The sequence below is a fragment of the Numenius arquata genome, chromosome 7, assembly GCF_964106895.1.
Source record: "Numenius arquata chromosome 7, bNumArq3.hap1.1, whole genome shotgun sequence".
NCBI classification, from domain to species: Eukaryota; Metazoa; Chordata; class Aves; order Charadriiformes; family Scolopacidae; genus Numenius; species Numenius arquata.
In genome coordinates, this window is record NC_133582.1 from 40882055 (window position 1) to 40902191 (window position 20137).

The window sequence follows — 20137 nt, forward strand, 5'->3', positions numbered from 1 at the left end:
AAAACATCATTCTTATATTGAAGATTAAGACCTTTTATGTGTAATTTCTTCTATCTGGCAGTTGCAATAAAAGTTGTTGATAGGTCATGTTTTTTTTTCTGACTTAGTAATGGGGTTTTTTTTCTACGGAATTGCCCTTTACAGATCTAAACCATCATTTCCTCTTATTTGTTCCTAGTTACCTTAGGAAAACACCTAAATGTTAAAGTTTTATCTTTGTAGTTAGGTTTTGAAACTGGTTCTTAAGGAACTAGATTCTATGACAAAAAGATTCTTTCCAGGATATTTAGAAAGAAAAATCTGCTTATTCGTCATCTTACAGAAAGAAAAATTCTTCCCAAGTTAGGGAGGCTTGCTTCCATGTATGTCTAATCTGTTTTATTTATTAAAAGAAACTACTGTTCTTTCCTCTCCGTGAATAGATTGGGCCTTCTGCCATTTAGAACACAGCCCCTCTTACATCAAATTTTAGACTCAGTCTTTTATTTTAGTAAGAGATGATGGAGCAACCTCCCAGAATGCCTCCATGCTGGGGAGCAGTGTCCTTCTCTGTTTCCTCCACCTCTTGAGTTGCTCTATGTCTGTCCTTTTAGAGGCAAAAGTCTAGTCCTCTTCTTTACCTCTTTTAAATTTGCTAACTGGGAATATCAGTCTCACATTATGACCTAAGCAGCTGGGCCTGGTTTTTTACAGACCTGGGTCCACTGCTCTACCAAGTATTTAAAGGGCTCGGAGAACCTGCTACAGCCTTCACATTGCAAGTTCCTTTGCAAAGCCTTTGGCTTATGGGATTCCACGGCCAAATTAAGAAATTAAATATCCCATGAAGAATGACAGCATATTAGAATATCTCAGTAATACTGAATTTAGAATGTGATTCCTTTGTCAAAGCAATGGAATATCCTGGGTTTTGTTTTCATCCAAATTCAAACTCCATCTAATTTGAGCCTTTTTGTATCTGATTTTTTGAAGTACAATTTGGTTGTTGTTTTCTACAGTTGCAAAGCAGCTGCATCATTACAGGTGCTGTTGTATGACCTGTAAACTCATATGTAGGCTCTAACTACTCTGATTGTATATACTTTGGTCTTGGTCTATAGTTTGTTGTCACTCAAGTTCTTACTGAATGCCACTTAGGTAATGTGCCTAGCTTATCTCTCTAACTCCTTTTTTTAATATCTATCCATGTCTGCCAATAAAAATGGTTTCGTTTGGCCATTTATTTTCAACCTGCTTAGTTTTAATGTTGCTTTTATTGTAAAATAATTTTTTGAGTTGACTCACAAATTATCATAGTCTTAGTGTATCTTTCTTTGTTTCTTCCAAGGGCACTTTCCTTGTTTTGCCCTGACACCTCTTATGTGAGGAAAAAAGATCACAAACAAAAAACCCCCCAAAATACTCCCACCCCAATTAAAAAAAAATATCTGTATGCAGGAGATGGAAACTGTAGCAGAGGGTGTGCATGAATGCTTACACATGTGTGTACACACAGATGTCTACTGTTTTCTAGAATGATTATTTTAAAGCCTTAAGATTATCCTTCGGGAATAATCCTGATTGTCACTTAAAACTTTGGTAGCTTTGGAGGAGATTCCGTTTAAGTTTTTTGACTGACTCCTAGCAAACTTTCAACCTCTATAATAAATTTCTTCAATATGTTTTTCACACCCTGGTGCACTGCATAGAACTTACATACTTGCTGGGAGCACATGGAAGGAAAACAAATGAAAGATCAGCATTTCTCAGGTAAATTAGCTTCTGCTGGCAGAAACTCATGGTGTGTTTGAGAAAAGTTCCTCCAAGTTAATAAATAGAAAATGTAAATATAATGAAATAAACAACAATGAACATGGCAGTTCTGGATTGTTAGAGAAAATATGAAGACCTTTTATCATAATTGTAGGAAGATTTGTTTTTTCCCCTCCTTCAAAAAACTAATTTTATCAATATGATTACTTTGGCTTGTTTTATGTTTGAAGTCCAAACCAAGTAGAAAACAAGGAAATTTTCAGGTAGGGAACTGAAAACTTACATTGCTGATTGCAGGATTAAATCACTTTCTGCAATTTTCTTAGATTAATTGCCTGACCGAAGCAAAACCTGTACCCTTTTAAAAGACATTTAATTGGCACTAAATTAAATTTATTGCATTTTCTTTGAGAGATGAAATAGTACATTTTTCCATTAGAACGACATTAGTGGTGCTGCCAGTGTCTCTCTTTGCAGTAGTCTTCAATTTAGTTAGTTTTTATGATAGTAAAAATACTGTTTTTTTTTTTTCTACAAGTCTGTTGTTTTTGGGGTAACAAAGAACTATGCCCCTAGGATTCTTTTCTTTGGTAGATAAATATATACAAATATATACATCTCTGGACTTTTGTCTGTTTTCAATATTTCATTCAGAATTCTAAACATAATTTATACTCCTCCTAAATTGGTGTTATGAAACATGGAGTCAATGTTCTCCCTCAGCTACTTATGTCATAAATACAATAGTGACATGGACTTTTGTAAGCTTCAGAGAAAAGCTTGTTAAGGGAGAATTAAGGGTCACATATGTTAGGGGAAAAGACAGATCCCAAATTCACATCCATGTAAAGACTTTAGGAAATCAATGGGCATCCAGATACTGTATCAAATTTAAGAGGGAAAACATCTTCCCATCATATGTTTTAAGTTCTCCACCCTACTTCTGGGAGCTTTTTGGCAAAGACAGGGAGAAGCGAATGCATATGTGTGGACAGTCAGTAGGTGGCTCGATGTGGTGCTTGCTTGAGGTTTGGGAGACTTGGCGTGAACCTCTGATCTGCCAGTCTTTCTGCATCCCATATGTAGGTCTGAAAGTCACACACTATTACGCAACGTAGAGAAGAAGTATTTTACTGTATGTGCTCATAGTTTTAGAGCAAGAGCATGTATTTGAGCTTATCATGTTATATCTGAGTATTACTAACACTGAGCTTTGGGATATTTGGGTTTTGCATGAAATTGGGTTTTTTGTGTGAGGCGCTTTTTTAGGTGTCTCAAAAGAAGTCTGAATTGATGAATCGTCACTATCGGCTGTGATCTTAAGATGAGTAATCAGTATTAGTAGAACAGGACTCAATTTTAGGACTGCATACATAAATGTATTTAGGTAACAAATTGGTAAATTTTGATGACACACTAACCATGCTTTGGGAAAATAACTATTACAGGAGCAAAATAAGATTAGCCTTGATGTTAAATAAGGGTTTTCTGCTGGTTGAGATACATTATTAAAACTGCTAATTTTGAACAGCCTGCCTTGATTCTCCATAGCAGATGTCCAATTTGATTTGTATTTTATTCCTGCCTGCAAACAAACAAGCAATCTTAACTTAGGTATCATGGTGATTTAATGTCCTTAGCTAGTCTTCTGGGACTATTGTCTGCAGCTCATGTTATCCCACGGCTCATCAATTTTGTGTAGTCTAAGTACTATTTCATGGTGTGTTCACCCTCAGTCTAAAGAGGCAAAGTTGAGAGGTGTTAACGGAATATGGATGATGTCTGTTAATGCCATAGTGCTCAGCTACTTCTAGTGGTATTGATTCCACAGTGAAAGCAGTTCTCAAAATACCTATTTCATCACAAAAGCAAGAGTAATTCTGTGTAGCTATAGAAAGCAAATCTCATAAAGGAGAAAATGCTGTCATTATGTGTTCATCATTTATTGCAGAATTGCACTTGAACCGACTTGACTATTACTTTCTCAGGCTGATAAATTAGAAGCTTTAAAACCTACTGATACATTTATTTTTTCACTTAAATATGAAACTGAAGTCCTCTGGAATGGCAGGCTGTTTAAAGTTTCTTGATAACATCTGAAGAAATGTTCTGAAAACAGTTAATGAACATAGCATTACTTAAAAAAGGGGAGAAGGTCAAAGTTTGTTGAGTAGATCTTTTCTGCTTTGATTTGAAGACTACGTTTCTAGTTTTTCTATGATTTCTCTGTACAAAAATTGGAGTTATGTTATGAAGCTGTTAAGGTCAGAAGGTGAAGGAAAATCAAGGAAAGTTGAGGATAAAAACTCTTCAGTGCTCTGAGGAAGAAAATGTGCTGTACTGCCAAATATATCTGTAAATTATTATTAAAAAAAAATATATTTTATAACTTTTAGGACTGGAAATGGTTATTTCCTGGGATGATTGTTAAACTCTGTAAACTCCTGATTTTTATTTTTTTTTTTTTAACTGCCTGATTCACCTTTTAGTTCCTTGTATGCTTTTGTGAATGTCTGTGATGGGATTTTCACAGAATATTTTCTTGTGAGGTCTGCTAAAAGGAGACTAATTTTCACAGATTATTTTCTTTGAGCTTTTAAGGCCTTTATGTCAATATCTTGCCTCTTTCTATATAGGTGCAAATGCCAGTAAGGTTGGAGACTGGAATCTAGCCTTTACCTGCAAAAATATTAGTACTTGCAAAAACATAAATTGCATTTAATATTAGCAAAAGATCCAGGAGACAAGAATATTTGTTTACTGAGCAACTGATCTTATGCATCTATGAATTTGTGATTGTAGAAAAGTTAAACCTTGTAATGAAAGCAGTTCAAGACCCAACATCTACGAGTAGTTTTCCGATAAAGCTCTCTAGAATATGATGTCTTGTAATAAATCTAAAGTGACTTCTAAGATACTGATAAGCATTGAGGCAGTTTCTTATATCAGGATAATACCAGGATTCTGTACTGTAAATCAGGGATGACACTGAATTTATCTTCTCCTTTTTCAAGATTACGTATGTTTTCACTGGTTCTCTCCCAGACCATAACAGAATTTTTGTCTCCTGCCTAGCATACCTCTCAGTTAAAATACTCTGTTGTACTGATTTGCTGTGTGTTTGTTCTTTGTGGATGAAAACTTAAATTATGTTTGTACTTTTTTATTAGTGGATATGTAATACACGTGTATTCCATCAAGGATTTAATAATGTATTGCATATTTTTATTGGGGTGTATGCATAATGACAAATTTTCTATCAGCTTTGCAGTGATCAGCAGCCAACCGATGTGTTTGGACATTTATATGCATTGCTTTATACAGAGTGGGATTTATGTTCAAAATCACAATTTTCTTTAGCTTTCTGAAAAAAACTCGGAGTAATGCTTTCTTTTTAGCTGCTGCTTGCTTAATGACTAGATGGGACTGTGTTTTGCTAAGCCTTTTGAGGTGGTGGGAGGAGAGAGCATGTTTTGAAAGCAGAGAGCCAGGACTATTTCAGATAACCTTTGCCTCTGGCCAAACACTTCCCATGGTTTGTGAGAAAACAACAATGTTGCTGTTGTGCTTTGTTTGGTCTTGGTGCTGGTTTGGGCTTGGTGGGTTTGCTTGTTGTGGTTTTTAATTGTTTCTTTCCTGTGCTACCCAAAGTAAAAAACATGTGTTTCTGTAACTCTGAAAAACTTTTGTGTTACATCCTTCAGTTACCATGCATCTCTTCAAAGGCATGTCACATTAAATCCCTTTCAGAGGAAGGACTGCAGAACTGTCATCATTTCCTACTATTGCAAGGCATGAATGTTTTGGAGCAGGGGATACATGTAAATCCATCTTTCTTAAATTAAAGAAACAACTGGCTTCTCTGCAGCTATATGCTTCATACACATTGGAGCACATTTAGATTTTGGGGAGCACAACCCAGCCATCAATTAGCATGGTTTTCAGTTTAACATGTGCTAGATAAATGATTCTTCGTTTCTTGAATGAGTCCAGCATTAAATACTAGGTTGAAATCTGTTCCATAAATACCTGGAATAATGATTTCTTACTAGTTCGCCTGACAAGATGAATCAAAATCTTCAATTCCCCTCCACCCTCTCAATATAAATTATATATATATATGTGTGTGTGTGTGTGTGTGTGTGTGTGCTTTTTGCAAACAAAAAATCTTGAGGTACAGAAAACTAAAATGATGTGTCCAGTTCTCACGCAGTGAGTCACCAGTAAATTCAGAGATCAGGAGACAAAACTTTTAGAGTTCCTATCTCCTGATTTAATATCTACACAAAAGACAGCATCATTTGTTCTTTTCTTTTAGATCTTCTCATAGAAACAAAGGAACAGCATGTAGATGTTTTCTCCTGGCAAATCAACTTCTGTTGTCCTGAGGGAAAGGAAAGAAGGGACAGCTGACAGTTCGTCACCTAGGCTATTTCATTATTGCAGTTTTCTCCACGTTGCATATATAATCTGTTTTGTAATTACTGCAATGCTTACTAAATGCTTTGCAAATGGCTCTTTAGCAGAAGTGAAGAGTATATCAGTAAGATGGCATTTCAGATAAAGCTTGTTACCTTTAACATACATTTTGCTTGAGAAAAGATTATACATGTTGTCCTGTGATTTTTTTTTTTTTTTTTAATTATTTTAGGCAATTATACTTTTAACTGAACTCATCAGAGAGAACTTCAGAAATAGCAAATTGAAACAATGCCTTTTACCAGCACTTGGGGAGCTTCTTTACCTCATAGCCAGCCAGGTAAGGCTGTCAAGTGGTCTGTACAAATTTAGCAAATGTGAAAAATATTTCCCAAGGAAAAGTAAACAAAAAAAGCAAATTACTTTGTTATTTGTATCCTCAATAGTTTCTGGTCCTTGTACGTTCTGTGATACTTTTTCTACTTTAAGAAATATGTTAGTCTGATCATGTACTTCATCTGAGATAAATTAAATTTCATTCTTCAAGTAGACTTTTAACTTCATAAAACAATTTCATACAATAATGACTGCTGTCCTCCAAGTGGCAGATACAAATGTTAGTACTTCTTAGCTACAGACTTTGATTAAATAGGATGTATCAGTACAACCTATGATATCAATAAATTAATATTAAGTCTTGTCCTATCATGGTTGGATTCATAATGCTGTGGAAAAGGAAACGGAATGATCCTGACTAATTTCAAATGGAATTACGGTGATTCCTGAGTAGAACTGATTTATACCTTCAGTCTAGAAATAGTAGATTCACATTAAAAATAAACAGAAGTTATTTGTAAAAAAGAAATAGTATTAATAGTAGGAATTGAAGATGACAGCTCCTCTAAACCCTCAACTTTGTTTTCCCTTATTCAAAGAGTAAATCACTTTCTTACACTTACTAGAAGTGAAGGTGACTTCAAACAGAAAAAGTCTAACCCTAACTTCTCTGAAGGCTTTGTATTAACTGCATTATCTAATTGCTCTGAATATTACCCTATTAGTTATCAGTCTGTGAGGTCACTTGATAAAAGAATGAAAATACCACATGGATCTGTATTTTGGCTTACTGTAGTTATGGCTTTGTGCTGAACTTCCATGTTTTATTGTCCTCATTCCCTAGCTCCTTTACATGTTCCATGAGATGAAATGGTTGCCTTCTTTTTTTTGTAGGTTAGCAAGCATTGTCCTTGTCTGGTTAGACAATTGCCAAAATATCTGTCAAACACGCAGAGTCACAGAACTTGTTCTAACACTGAGAAGTTATGTTATGGAAAATGGATTCGCATTCACAGTTTAATTTTATGTTTAAATACTTTCTCAGTTTTCCTCAGCGGGGGCGGGGAGGGCTGAAATATTTGCACTTAGCATTATCAGACAGACGGCAAACTATGTAAATTTTAAGACACTAATAAAGCCAAATAAACTTAAAACTTCAACTTGAGAATTATATTTGGCAAGAGTATTTTGCACTGCTTGTTTTTATTTTGAGATTAAACTTCAGTGATCTTTTGCTTTGATTTTTGCTTTGCTGTAAACAGCAAACCTGTTTATGTTGGCTCTATAATGGCAAAATGATTTGTATGCACTGATCCTAAAAGATTTATTTTTTTTCTTCTGAAAATGTGAACTGATAAATTTTTGGGTCTATGTGTATTTTTGAACTTCACAAGGTTTGAAGCGTAATAACTTGTATTTCAATGACAACTCTGTCCTGTTTCAGGGAGACCTATAGTAATGGGTTGCATTGCTTTGAGTTATATCTAAGAAATTATTAGAATAAGAAAAAATATTTGGAACTACTCTACACATATGAATGCCAGGCACTGTGTTTTGGTAAAATTTAAAAGATACTAGTGTGATTTGTATGTTTGGAGACACTAACATGTATTTTTTATTAATTTTTTGAAGAAAAGCCCTTCATAAAGCTTTTCATTTCTCTATACTGTACCTACTTGACCTTAGAATACTGTAGTGTTGTAGACGTTTTGTTGCTCATTAAACTGCAGAACAGTGGTATTGAATGCCCTTGCCAAGATCACACACCAAGTCAATGGTAGTATAATAAGACGAAACAAGAATGTTTATTCCCAATTTATACCTTTAAACAGCAAAGCTTTGTGCCTTGACTAATTTAAGAAAAGAATCGTAACTGCATCTGATTCATTAGGAACTTTACACAAAATATTTTTATATTTCTTTTCTTCCTCTTCTTCCATGTTGCTACTCAGCCTACTTGATAGTTTTATCAAGCTGCAAAATATTTATCATTCAAAATACATTTTTTAGGACATGGCTGATTTTATTTATTTATTTATTCCCTCTGGGGTTTTGCTAAATGTTTCTAGGACCAACCACAATATTAATATTAAATAATGATAAAGATTATTTCTTTTTCATATAAACATTTGTTAAAACGTAAATTATCTTTAAATAAGTTCAGCTGTCTGGGTGGAAGTATAATTCATTAGGTTAAATACAGGATCACTGGTTGCGCTTCTGTGGCTTAGAAAATACTGGGAAAAAGTCCAGATAATCATACTGGTCCTGCAATCCTAAACTCATATTATGTGTGTGGTTGCATATGAGATCTCATAAGTAAGATCTTACGCTCCATCTCTGCATTTTTCTTCCAAGCAGAAGCCAAGAGCAATGCACAAGTAGCCTGAGCAGACCCCAGAGAGGATGTTCTGTTCCTCTTAAGCGAATCGCCTTGAGGGAAAACTTTCAAGTTCTATGTAATATTTCTATTCATTTCCTGCTGTTTGTGTTATTAGGGTGCAGAACTTAAAGTTTAATCAAAATCAACATGGGCTGTGAGCAAAAAGTAGGAATATCCCCCAGTGTTTGGTGATATATTTAAATTTATTAAATGTCAAATTGTGTAGGTGTTTTTAGGTAGTTAAGAATGGTGCTAAGTTTCATATAACTTTTGCGGTTTTTTTTAATTTCTAACTAGAGACTAAACCTTGCAGAAAGTCAATAATCGGTCTGAAGAATGGAAGAACTATTAATGTTTGAGGACAGCACCATTTCTTAAGGCTTTTTTTTTATAGTACATTTAATATGTGTGGTTACAGAAAAACATGACAGAATTTCTGATTAAATGAGATGAATGAAATGAGAAACAGACCCATGTCATTTCCAGCGTTCTGGAATTCTAAGTCTGTTTTGACAACTCATCTTGTCCTGCCTTTTTCGGGTGGAGAAGATCCATTTTAGACTGTTAGAAAGTAACCTACCATTCTTCTTTGAAACTTGGGCTGCGTTTTCTGAAACTTATACACTAAGCCTTGAAAGGCAAACTGTGATCAAATGTCAATATGTTGTTACTCAGATAAGATGAAGGAGGTGGAATGTCGTAGATCTGATGTCTCTGTCGGATGTCAAACCACTTTTATTATTGTTGTCTGTAAATTACTTTCGAGGAAAATTGTTCCATGCTTCCTAATACAAAGTTAGCAGAAATAAAGCTTTAAAAAAAAGGGAGATTTAACAAACTAATTTTCTCTATTGAGATATGTTGCGAATAAAGTTTTGATTTATTTTCAATACAGAAGGAAAATTAATTTTAGTAGGCAATTCAGTAATAGTCTTCCCTGCTAATGTGCCATGCTTTAATTAAATGCATGACATTATCATATCATGTATGTTGAATTAGTGTAGGCCACTCAGAAATCAGGAAACTCGTGGCATGTCATCTTCATACCATCCAAGCCTATTATTTCTCCCTTTCCCAAAAGAGATTATTTTTTTCACTTGCTAATAGCTCTGTGTTACTAGCCTAGATATGGAGGTTGTTTTAGTTAAATCTTAATGATATCCAAGTCTCTTCTTTTAAACTTGAAGTTTTACAGTAGGCCATAGAAAGAGGGCGAAGTGGACTTAATTAACTTTTCACGGAAGAATCAACCCCCTGATTCAACTAGCAGTGAATTAGCCTCCATAACAGGGTGATTTAAAGGAAATATACATAAAGATCTTAGAACAGTGTTGATATGTACTGAAGGCTATTCCATACTGTAAGCTTTATTAAATACTTTATATCTCCCTGTATGACCTTTTTTTTTCCAAAGTAAGTTTATGATTGAGAGGAATGCAAGAATATTTTTGTCTGTGTGAATTAGAAGGAACTGATGAAACCCAGAAATATTAGGGCAAATTCTGTTATGGATTTTGGAGACTGTTTAAATAAGCTATTAAAGTATCAGTTTCTGTGCTGCACGTGAAATAACATTAAATTGTAATACTGCTCTGGAATTTAAAATATTTTCTAGCATATGTTAATTTGAAATGTGTATAATATGAACCTTATTAAGAATCTGTTACCCATTTTTTATGTGAGTGAGACTATTGTGATTTTTTGATTTAATCATTTGTGCTGTTGGCTTCATTTCAGGAGGAAAAAAGGGAACACCCCAGAGAATGCTGGGTTGTTCCCTCAGCTGCTTACACTGTGCTAATGAGGTGTCTTCGGGAAGGGGTAAGGCTCTTTCATTGTCCTCAATAGAATTTCTCTACTGTAATAACCCTTTAGGCGTTATGTGAGGATTGTAGCCTGCAGCACTGCAGTACCTTGTCAACCAAGTATTGCTCTTGAATTTAAATAATCATGATAAGACCATGACCTAAGCAGGAGATTAATGCAAAAATACAGTGGTGTTCTCTGTACATTCAACACAACGTATTGCTGCTTGGTTTTTGGAAATAGGATAGTAAATGTAAATTACTGTTAATAAATGTGGAGTTTATTAATGCTATGGCTTTCTTTTGAGAAATGTTCTGACAGTTTGTACTGTCCTCTTGCAATTTGATTTTTGTATACTCTATATTTGAACAAGATTTACTTTCTATTTTGAAGTGACTGATGTATAGTTTTTGAAAACTGCATTGTTACCCTACTGGGTTGTTAGCATTCTTTTGAGGCCAAAAAGTAGTAATTAGTTTTATTCTTGTACGTGTGCTATGCTGTATTCTTCATTTTTCTTGGTGATCGCTTGGCTGTGTTAGAAGAAAGGAAGAAAAACATGCATATAGTTCCAATTTGTAAAATGAAAAAGAATTGAGTAGAGGGTTGGCATTTACTGTTTATATGAGACCACTTGACTTTATTTTTGCCCAAGGCAAAGCTCAAGGCAGAAAACATGTTGGAGGTTGCTGGAGGGGGGAAGGCAAGAGAAATACCTTTTTTTCTTCCTTTTTTGAGATCTTTATTGCTACAGATTGTGATTAATAGAGGAAGAGTCTAGATGCATTTTAACATCTTCAGACCTTCAGGTGATCAAGAACACACAACTGTGTTTTTATTGTGGACTATTTCCAGCTCATAAATTAGAGTAAGATGTCATTCTAAGGCACATTAGTGAGAAGCTATTTAGTTCTAAATTTAGTAGTGGAAGATTTGCTATTTCTGAATATTCAGTGTAGAGAAACTAAATCAAGACATCTGTAAGACACTAATTTATTCCTATAGAATAAAATCACTTCTTAGTCCTGAAACAGGTCAAAATTTTCTTAATAAATTACCTTGATATATTTTTCTTGAAAAAATAACACAAAATATTTACCAATTTAAGTGTAAATTTAAATTGATGTCTAGGCTGACCAAGCACACTGTGATTTCTACACTTTCTGTTTGTGAAGATGCTCGAGGTTTGTAATGGAGTTTAAGTATTCATGCTTCTTTGTGTGAGTACAGTGCAAATGTACTAATACAAATTGCTTTGTCTCAGTTGTTAGCAGCCTTAACCTTCCAGAACAGCACCATTTGAAGAATCAAAAATATCCGTGAATCTGTAAAGTACTTCACAACATATGGAAATGGAGATAGAAACTTACCACGCACTATTATTAACTTTTACATTTTCTTTTGCTACTTTTTTCCTCCACTCTTGTAGCAATCCTCATTTTATCCTCCATAATTTTACCAGCCACCCTCCTTCTTTGGAAAATGATATTGCAACATCTAAAACTAGACAGTTAAAATCATATTGTTGTTAGACATCTGTTTGCAAGAGATTTTTTTTTTTTTTTAAGGAAAGAGTAATCGGATATAAAATAAGTTTTTTGTGCCAGATATTTGAAATGTGGTGTTTTAAATGTGGTGGTTTGTCTTTGGTTTTGGTTGGTTTTTGTTTTGTTTTGGTTTGGTTTTTTTATGAGTCAACTTTGCATTGCTCTGGTAGCAGGCGCTGAGCTACTTTGTCTGGGCAGTGAGTAGCTCACAATGTTTAGTGGCTGATATGCAGGTGTGGTAGGCGAGTGTATGAATGACATTTCCTCCCCTGCATCCTGCTGGAAAATAGGAGATAATAGATAAAATCAAAAATAAAGATTTTTTTTTTTTTTTTTAAGTTCTGACTTAAAACTAAAATGAGGTTCTGTGTAAATTTTATGGCTTGCATGAGTGAAGCACTGGATGTGAAAATCCTGAAAATATTGTCTAAATTTGCCTTCACTGTGCTTAATGTTCTATGACTGCAGCTTAAGATCTTAGCTGCTGTATTTATTTTACATTTGTAGCCTGTAATCTGCTATTTATTCAATCAATTTCCCTTATCTAGCAATTTATTACATATAAGTAAGCTTTGCATTCTTACATTAGTAATGAAATTATAATTAAATTTCATTAAATCCTAAATTTATTTTAAATGTCTAAGCTTCTTTAATGAAAAGTTATGTCAGTATTTTTTCTGGAGTGAACATTTGTATATGGTCTCAGTATTTATGAAAATGGCAAACTAACTTTTTGTAATAAATTCTGAATTACCACAGTGTGTTAAGTATATGCATTATGAATAATTACTTGTAGTTTTTATTGACAGTTAAGCTTTATTTGATGTATTTAATAAGAATTAAAGGAAATTAAACAAACGTCATTCAGTTCTATAGTTTATATAACTGAGTTTTGTAAGGTAAGTTTGCTGTTCTTAAGTTTTATTATGAACTACTCTGAAGTGTACTGGTGTCTCTGGAGTTCTGTAAGATTTGTCATTATCAGAGCACAATTGCCCCCTGCAACATAACTTTAGAGCAGGAAGGAGTTTAAAATGTGTGTGTCCTTTTTATTTGCCTATAAATGAACAAAATGTTCATAAATTGCAGGTAGTATCATTTCCACATACCTTCTGTGCCTGAAAATCTAACAGTGACAAAAGCGTACGTATAGGTGAAAGGAGATTTAGGACAGTGTAGTAGAAGATTGGGGAAGTCTTTTATCTCTAGGGGATCACAAGTTCGGATTTCCTGCACTTCAGTGTCATTAACTTGAGACAGAAGTTGATTTTCAAGTCAGGCAAAGAACAGGCATGTTCAGTGATGTGTCAAAATAAGGAAATTGGTACACTCATAAATAAGTAAATGATAAGCCCAATTTGACATGTTTAGTAGTGGTATAATGTTGCAGTCTGTCAGAACCATGTAGTAAATATTCCAATATTTATTTATTAATTTTTTACAGCAACTGTTTCCGACAGTGACACAAAATGCCTGTTCCAGGCATCTGTATTTGTGTCTTAAGTTCAACTTCTAAATATTTGTGTGCAGTCTCTAAGATAGCAGGGTCCTGATTTATACAGCTAAGGTACTTAGTTCTTACAGTTCCAGTGTTGTGCAGTCATTAAAGATACTTTCTGTTTCAGAAAGGATATTGTTATTTAATATTAAGTACCTAATGCTAATGTGGCTACCCTTTTCCTTTCATCCATTTTACTTAGTTTATTCAAAGTCCCTTTGCTAAAGTACCCTTGTCTACTTCACCCCAAATATATTATCCTATCTTTTATTTGAATCTAATTGATTCTGCTTTTTTTTTTTGTTATCACATTTATAATTTATATTATATTATAATATTCATAATTTATTATTCAACCTAATCGTAACTAAGTGAAATCCCAGCTCTAATTTCTGCTTTACATTTGCCCCTCTTCACACTTATGTTCCAGTCAATCCTCTCACCTTTCTGCTTCCACTTTTATGTTTGCCCTTCCCTTCCTTCATGTCCTCCTTTTAAACTTTTTTTTTTTTTTTTTCTGATAGTCATCTTAGAACTAATAATCTTGCCCATATCCAAACTACTTTTTGATGTCTCATATTTTTTTCTTGTCCTATTTGGTCTGGATTATGTTGCTTTGACAAGGTCCTTCACTTAAACTAGACAGCGGACAGTCAGAAACCGTGTGCAACCTTCCTTTTAAGTCTTCCTGTGTGAAAGCAGAGAGGAACCATTGAAAAAGCTTTCAGGTGCTTGGTATCTGTCTGTTTCTGCTTACAAATGGCATGTAAATGTCATTTGTACACGATTATATACAATTTTAGTAGTAACTTCGTAGAACCTGGAAAAAAATATATAGGGAATACACTTGCATGGATAAATGCAAGTGTATCACTTGCATGGATATATACAGCTACTGCTAATTAGCTTTATATGGCTTTCAGAATGTGTGTAATCCTCTCATTTTAAAGAATGGCATGTTGAGAATGTATATGAATCAGAAATAGTGAATGAAGTTACAAAGGATAATGTTCTCTTGGATGTGCAGGGTAGCGTGTAAGCAAGATTTTTAATAAATTGGAGCTTGCCAGTAAGCTATGTAGTACACATTTCCCTCTTTCATATGGACTTCTTCCTTTATCAGGGAATGAGATATAAGTCTGAGAGCTTTGGTTCTGAACTGGTGAAGAATTTTAATAATAAAAGATAGCTTTAAAAAGAATTGTCAATATATAATATAAGGCAGTATGTTTTATAATGTATACTCTTAGCCAGACCAATTCCTTTACAGTCAATTTGGAGGAGAAAGGAGAATTTGGAGGGGAGGAGAATAAAATCATAACTATTTGCTCAGAAAGTATAAAACAGGCTATATAAAAGTGATAATCTGAATCATATATATTCTCATTTTTATTTCTTGTTTAGGTATCAGTTTTCTAGTTTACTGACAAAATTGCCTAGAGTATAGAAGTGATAGTCTGAATCATACACATTACCACTTCCATTTCTTCTTTAGACATCATTTTAGTTTACTGACAGAATTGACTACATTATAAAGTAATGGTGGGAATCATATACATTATCACTTTAATTTCTTCTTTGGATATCAATTCTCTAGTTTACTGACAGAATATTTTTTTTTTCCACAAAAGGTATTTAAAATTTTTATTTCTACATGTTTCCCCCTCTCTGTGAAGCTTTATATTGCAAATTGTTGCCAAATTAAGATTTAATTCTTATAATCATGAATGCTTAGGATGATACAGCTTTACTTCATTAATTTATGTTTGTAGTTTCTTTTTATTTTGTCTTTTTAGATTAAAGGACAAAGTGTATAGAAGTTGATTTAGAATAATGATGGAATGTAGTGTTACTTCCCTGAATCTTTCAGCTTTTCCAATGTTTCTTTATCAGTATTATGCTTTTACTCAAGTATATGTATCTATGCACAGTATAATATAAAAAGATCATAAAATATTTTATCTTAAACTTTAAATTAAATTATGCTATTTTTAGGTTGTATGTTGGCTAGCATGGGGACTGTATCTTCAGTGCCTCCAAAACTTACAATGCATTGTTTTTAACAACCAGTAACAATATCCAGTAGGTTCAGTTACTTCCAAAAATGAAGGTAGATTCTTTGATTACTTTGATTTGCTTTTTTTTTTTCGCAATCAGAATAGAAAGACTTGATTATAAAAAGTTCTCTTTTAGCAGTTTACATCTATTTACCCTTTTTGTATTTGCTTTCTCACTTGGGGCTCATTTTCACTAAGTATCTATGATTCTAACTGGAAACATATCTGCAAGTGTTAAACATGACTGAAAAATAGGAGCTTTGCCTTTAAGTGCATTTTATAAAACTAGTTGAAATCTAAACCCAGTGAAAGTAGAGTATGTGCTTCTCTTTGATACGGTTCTATTAATAGATTTAGATTTGATGCAGTTCGTGATATGCACAGAGATTAACTGTTACATGGAACTGCTTTATTTGTATCTTGAAAATCCATTTCTGTTCACTAACACAGCTTATGTCATGGTCGCATGACAGGATGACTCCCTTAGTTAAGTGGCCAAATATTAGTTTAGGTGAGGCTTCCCTTCCAGAGAGCTAATTAAGCAGAAAATGGTACAATTAGAGAGTGCTCAGGAATAGATCCCAGAGGAGCTGAGATGGACAATCTCAGGTGGCAGCAAATGGAATTACTCTGACAGCCTCATTGAGTTTTTAGAGCACTGTGACGATACATGACCTTTTTCTAGCCAAGTACCAGGACTGTCTGGCACAGGGCATAACCCATCTCAGCGGTGGCTGAAAAGAAGTAAAACACATCTTGAGGATCAAATTTTGTGAAGAAAAGCTGTAATTGCATCTGGAAATTTGTTAACATTCATAATAACTATTATCTGCTGTATAATACTAAGATTGAGCCACTTTCCATCATTTACCAGTGCTCCTGGCAAACTGGGGAGGTCCCAGCTGACTGGCGTCTAGCAAATGTGAGGCCCATCGACAAGACGGGCCGACAGGATGATCCAGAGGCCTGTCAGTCTGACCTCGGTGCCTGGGAAGGACATGGAACAGATCATCCTGAGTGCCATTATGCAGAACATGAAGGACGCCCAGGTGATCAGGCCCAGCCAACACGAGTTCATGAGAGGCAGGTCCTGCTTGACAAACCTGATCTCCTTCTGTGACAAAGTGACCTGCCTGGTGGATGAGGGAAAGGCTGTGGATGTTGTTTACCTGGACTTTAGTAAGGCCTTTGATATGGTTCCCCACAGTATCCTCCTGGAGAAACTGGCTGCCCATGGCTTGGATGGGAGGACTCTCCGCTGGGTTAAAAACTGTCTGGAGGGCCGGTCCCAGAGAGTGGTGGTGAATGGAGTTAAATCCAGTCGGTGGCCGGTCACGAGTGGTGTCCCCCAGGGCTTGGTACTGGGGCCGGTTGTCTTTAACATCTTTATCAATGATCTGGGCGAGGGGATCGAGTGCACTCTCAGTAAATTTGCAGATGACACTAAGTTGGGTGAGAGTGTCAATCTTCTGGAGGGTAGGAAGGCTTTGCAGAGGGATCTGGACAGGCTGGATGGATGGGCCGAGGCCAATGGGATGAGGTTCAACAAGGCCAAGTGCCGGGTCCTGCCCTTCGGTCACACCAACCCCCTGCAGCGCTACAGGCTTGGGGCAGAGTGGCTGGAGCTGCCTGGCAGAAAAGGACCTGGGGATGCTAGTCGACTGTGGGCTGAACATTAGCCAGCAGTGTGCCCAGGTGGCCAAGAAGGCCACCAGCATCCTGGCCTGTGTCAGGAACAGCATGGTGAGTAGGACTAGGGAAGCGATTGTCCCCCTGTCCTGGGCACTGGTGAGGCCCCACCTCGAGGGCTGTGTCCAGTTTTGGGCCCCTCAATACAGGAAGGACATTGAGGTGCTGGAGTGTGTCCAGAGAAGGGCAACGAAGCTGGTGAGGGGTCTGGAGAACAAGTCTTGTGAGGAGAGGCTGAGGGAGCTGGGGGTGTTCAGCCTGGAGACAAGGAGGCTGAGGGGAGACCTTCTCGCTCTCTACAACTCCCTGAAAGGAGGGTGCAGAGAGGCGGGGGTCGGTGTCTTCTCCCAAGTCACAGGAGATGGGACAAGAGGAAATGGTCTCAAGTCATGCCAGGGAAGGTTCAGATTGGATATTAGGAAAATTTTTTATACTGAAAGGGTTATTGCACATTGGAATGGGCTGCCCAGGGCAGTGGTTGAGGCACCATCCCTGGAGGTATTCAAAAGATGGGTTGACATAGTGCTTAGTGACATGGTTTAGTGATGGTTTTTATCAGAGTTAGGTTGATGGTTGGACTAGATGATCTTAAAGGTCCCTTCCAACCTAGGCAATTCTATGATTCTTTGCTTTGATTGTGATTTATTAATGGGATTATAGTGCATTTATTGTTTCTGCTTGCTTAAAGTAGCAGCAGAGTTCCAATTGGCATTCAGAGTAATCAGTTCATATATGAGAGATTTAACTTGACTAATTAACAGTTCATTTATGGATTAAATTTTAAATGCATATAATCAGTTTGATAAATCCATGCATTTTTACCTTAACTGTACAAAAAAAAAAAAGACTGAAATTCAGAAGTATAATTCACAGAAAAAGATTAAAAATTAACATTAGTTATAAAAAGTTTCGAGAAACTTAATTTTGGTGAACATCTATGTATATTTGTGTATTTAGGTATTTAATACATCAAACTTATACACATTTCAGTAATAAAATCTATAAAAACAGAGAAGCCTAAATCCTCTTTGGTTTCATGGCTGTAAATGAGAAGGAAGAACCGCAGAAATCAGTAGAGTTTTATAAAGGAGTGTTACTGCTTTAGATAGGAATCGGCTTTGGTATTTCTTTTCAGTATTTTGGGCAGAGCTGCAGTTCTTTGGGAGAACAGGAAGGATTAGCATGAAAATGATGAATACAGCTTTTTTTTTTTTTTTTTTTTACAGCATTATAGTAGAGTTTCCAAATATTTCTACATCAGTGTCTCTATTTTAGAATACCTGTCAGTAGAAGGAAGACTGGATATTGAATATATTTTTAATGAAGTATAAGTTCTCCCCTTTTGGAAGGCTTTTGTACTGCTTTCTGAAAGATTTCATTATCGTTGCTCACAGTTGTTGGTGGTTCCGATTGTGAAGATAAATGTCAAAAATCCAAAGGTTAGTAGGATAATGGGGAGATTAGTTTAAGAAAGAAATCAATTAGGTATGTTGATGAATTATTTGTGAAGCCAGGCTATGAGGTAGACCTGACAAATTAAATTGGTTGTCCTTCTTATATTAAAATTCACTCTTGCTGAACTCAAGAACGCCATTTAAGACATTGTTGAAAGACTTCACTTATTCATAGTTAAAGATTGAGATAAGGTGAGGCAATGCACAGCCAAAAACCCACCAGCAATGAATCTTACAGTTCTGTTAAAGACTCTGCTTTTAAGTGAAAGCAAAGTGGGGGGGGGGGGAAGAAAAAAGAGATACTAAAGAGAGGAGGTGAGGGGAAGAAGAGAGGGAGAGAGCGACTCTGCTTTTAAGTGATCTGTATTAAGTTAAGCTTCCACTGGAGTTAGTAACAGTTTTCCTGAGACAGAACTTCTGCCATATGATGTTTGTGATGTGCTGATGGCTCATGATTATTCTGACATGATGTTTTTTATTTCATGGAGACACTGTAGTATGAATAGTCTCATGTAGATATTAAAGATACATGTACAGTGGCTTTCCACAAATGATTTTGCAGATAAAATTATTTGGCTAGTATTAAAAATATGAAGGATTTGGAATCCCTTATGGAAATTTAGGAATTGATATAGTACATGGGACCCAATGGTTTATCTTAAACATTGGTCAGGATTGTCTGTTTCAGAAGAGGAAGAGAAGGGAGTTATGGAATAACTTGACTTGCAAGGCGGCTTTTTCTTTATTCCATAGGGTTGTTGACTTTTCTGAATAAAGAGGGTTTAATGTAATTAATTTTCTTTTTTCATAATGTAGCTGTATATCTCATAATCTTTCTATGCAGAGCCTGTGTAGTGACGAGTTTTGATACAGATTCATTCATAAAGCAGTGGTCATGGAACACCTCTAATACAACAAAACCTTTTCATTTTTTAGTGACTGCATTTAATTTGGGGTGATCGTTTGGAAGTGGAAGATTTTGTATTAAATTATACTTGTATTCAATAGTCTTTGCAGTACAAGAGAAAGTGAAGGGAAATACAAACTGTAAACATAACTTTGTCACAAGTTGAGGTTTCCTATGAATTGACTGTGTCCTGGTTTGGGGGGGAGCAGGCCCAACTTTCTGTTTAGGGAGAGAGGCTCTTGTGCTTCCTGGTTGGTATGGCAACCGGCGTCAGCTGACTTGGTTGTTT

General features: G+C 35.5%; 1 protein-coding gene across 3 annotated transcripts in view; it reads left to right on the forward strand.

Annotated features, from left to right (window-relative positions):
- The window catches only part of ULK4 (unc-51 like kinase 4), a 226361-nt gene that overhangs the window by 26380 nt on the left and 179844 nt on the right, over positions 1-20137 (forward strand). For all 3 annotated transcript variants that reach the window (XM_074150384.1, XM_074150383.1, XM_074150382.1), the window contains exons 17-18: positions 6404-6511; positions 10628-10711. In XM_074150384.1, coding sequence (XP_074006485.1) covers positions 6404-6511; positions 10628-10711 — 192 coding nt within the window. The remainder of the gene's footprint in view (positions 1-6403; positions 6512-10627; positions 10712-20137) is intronic.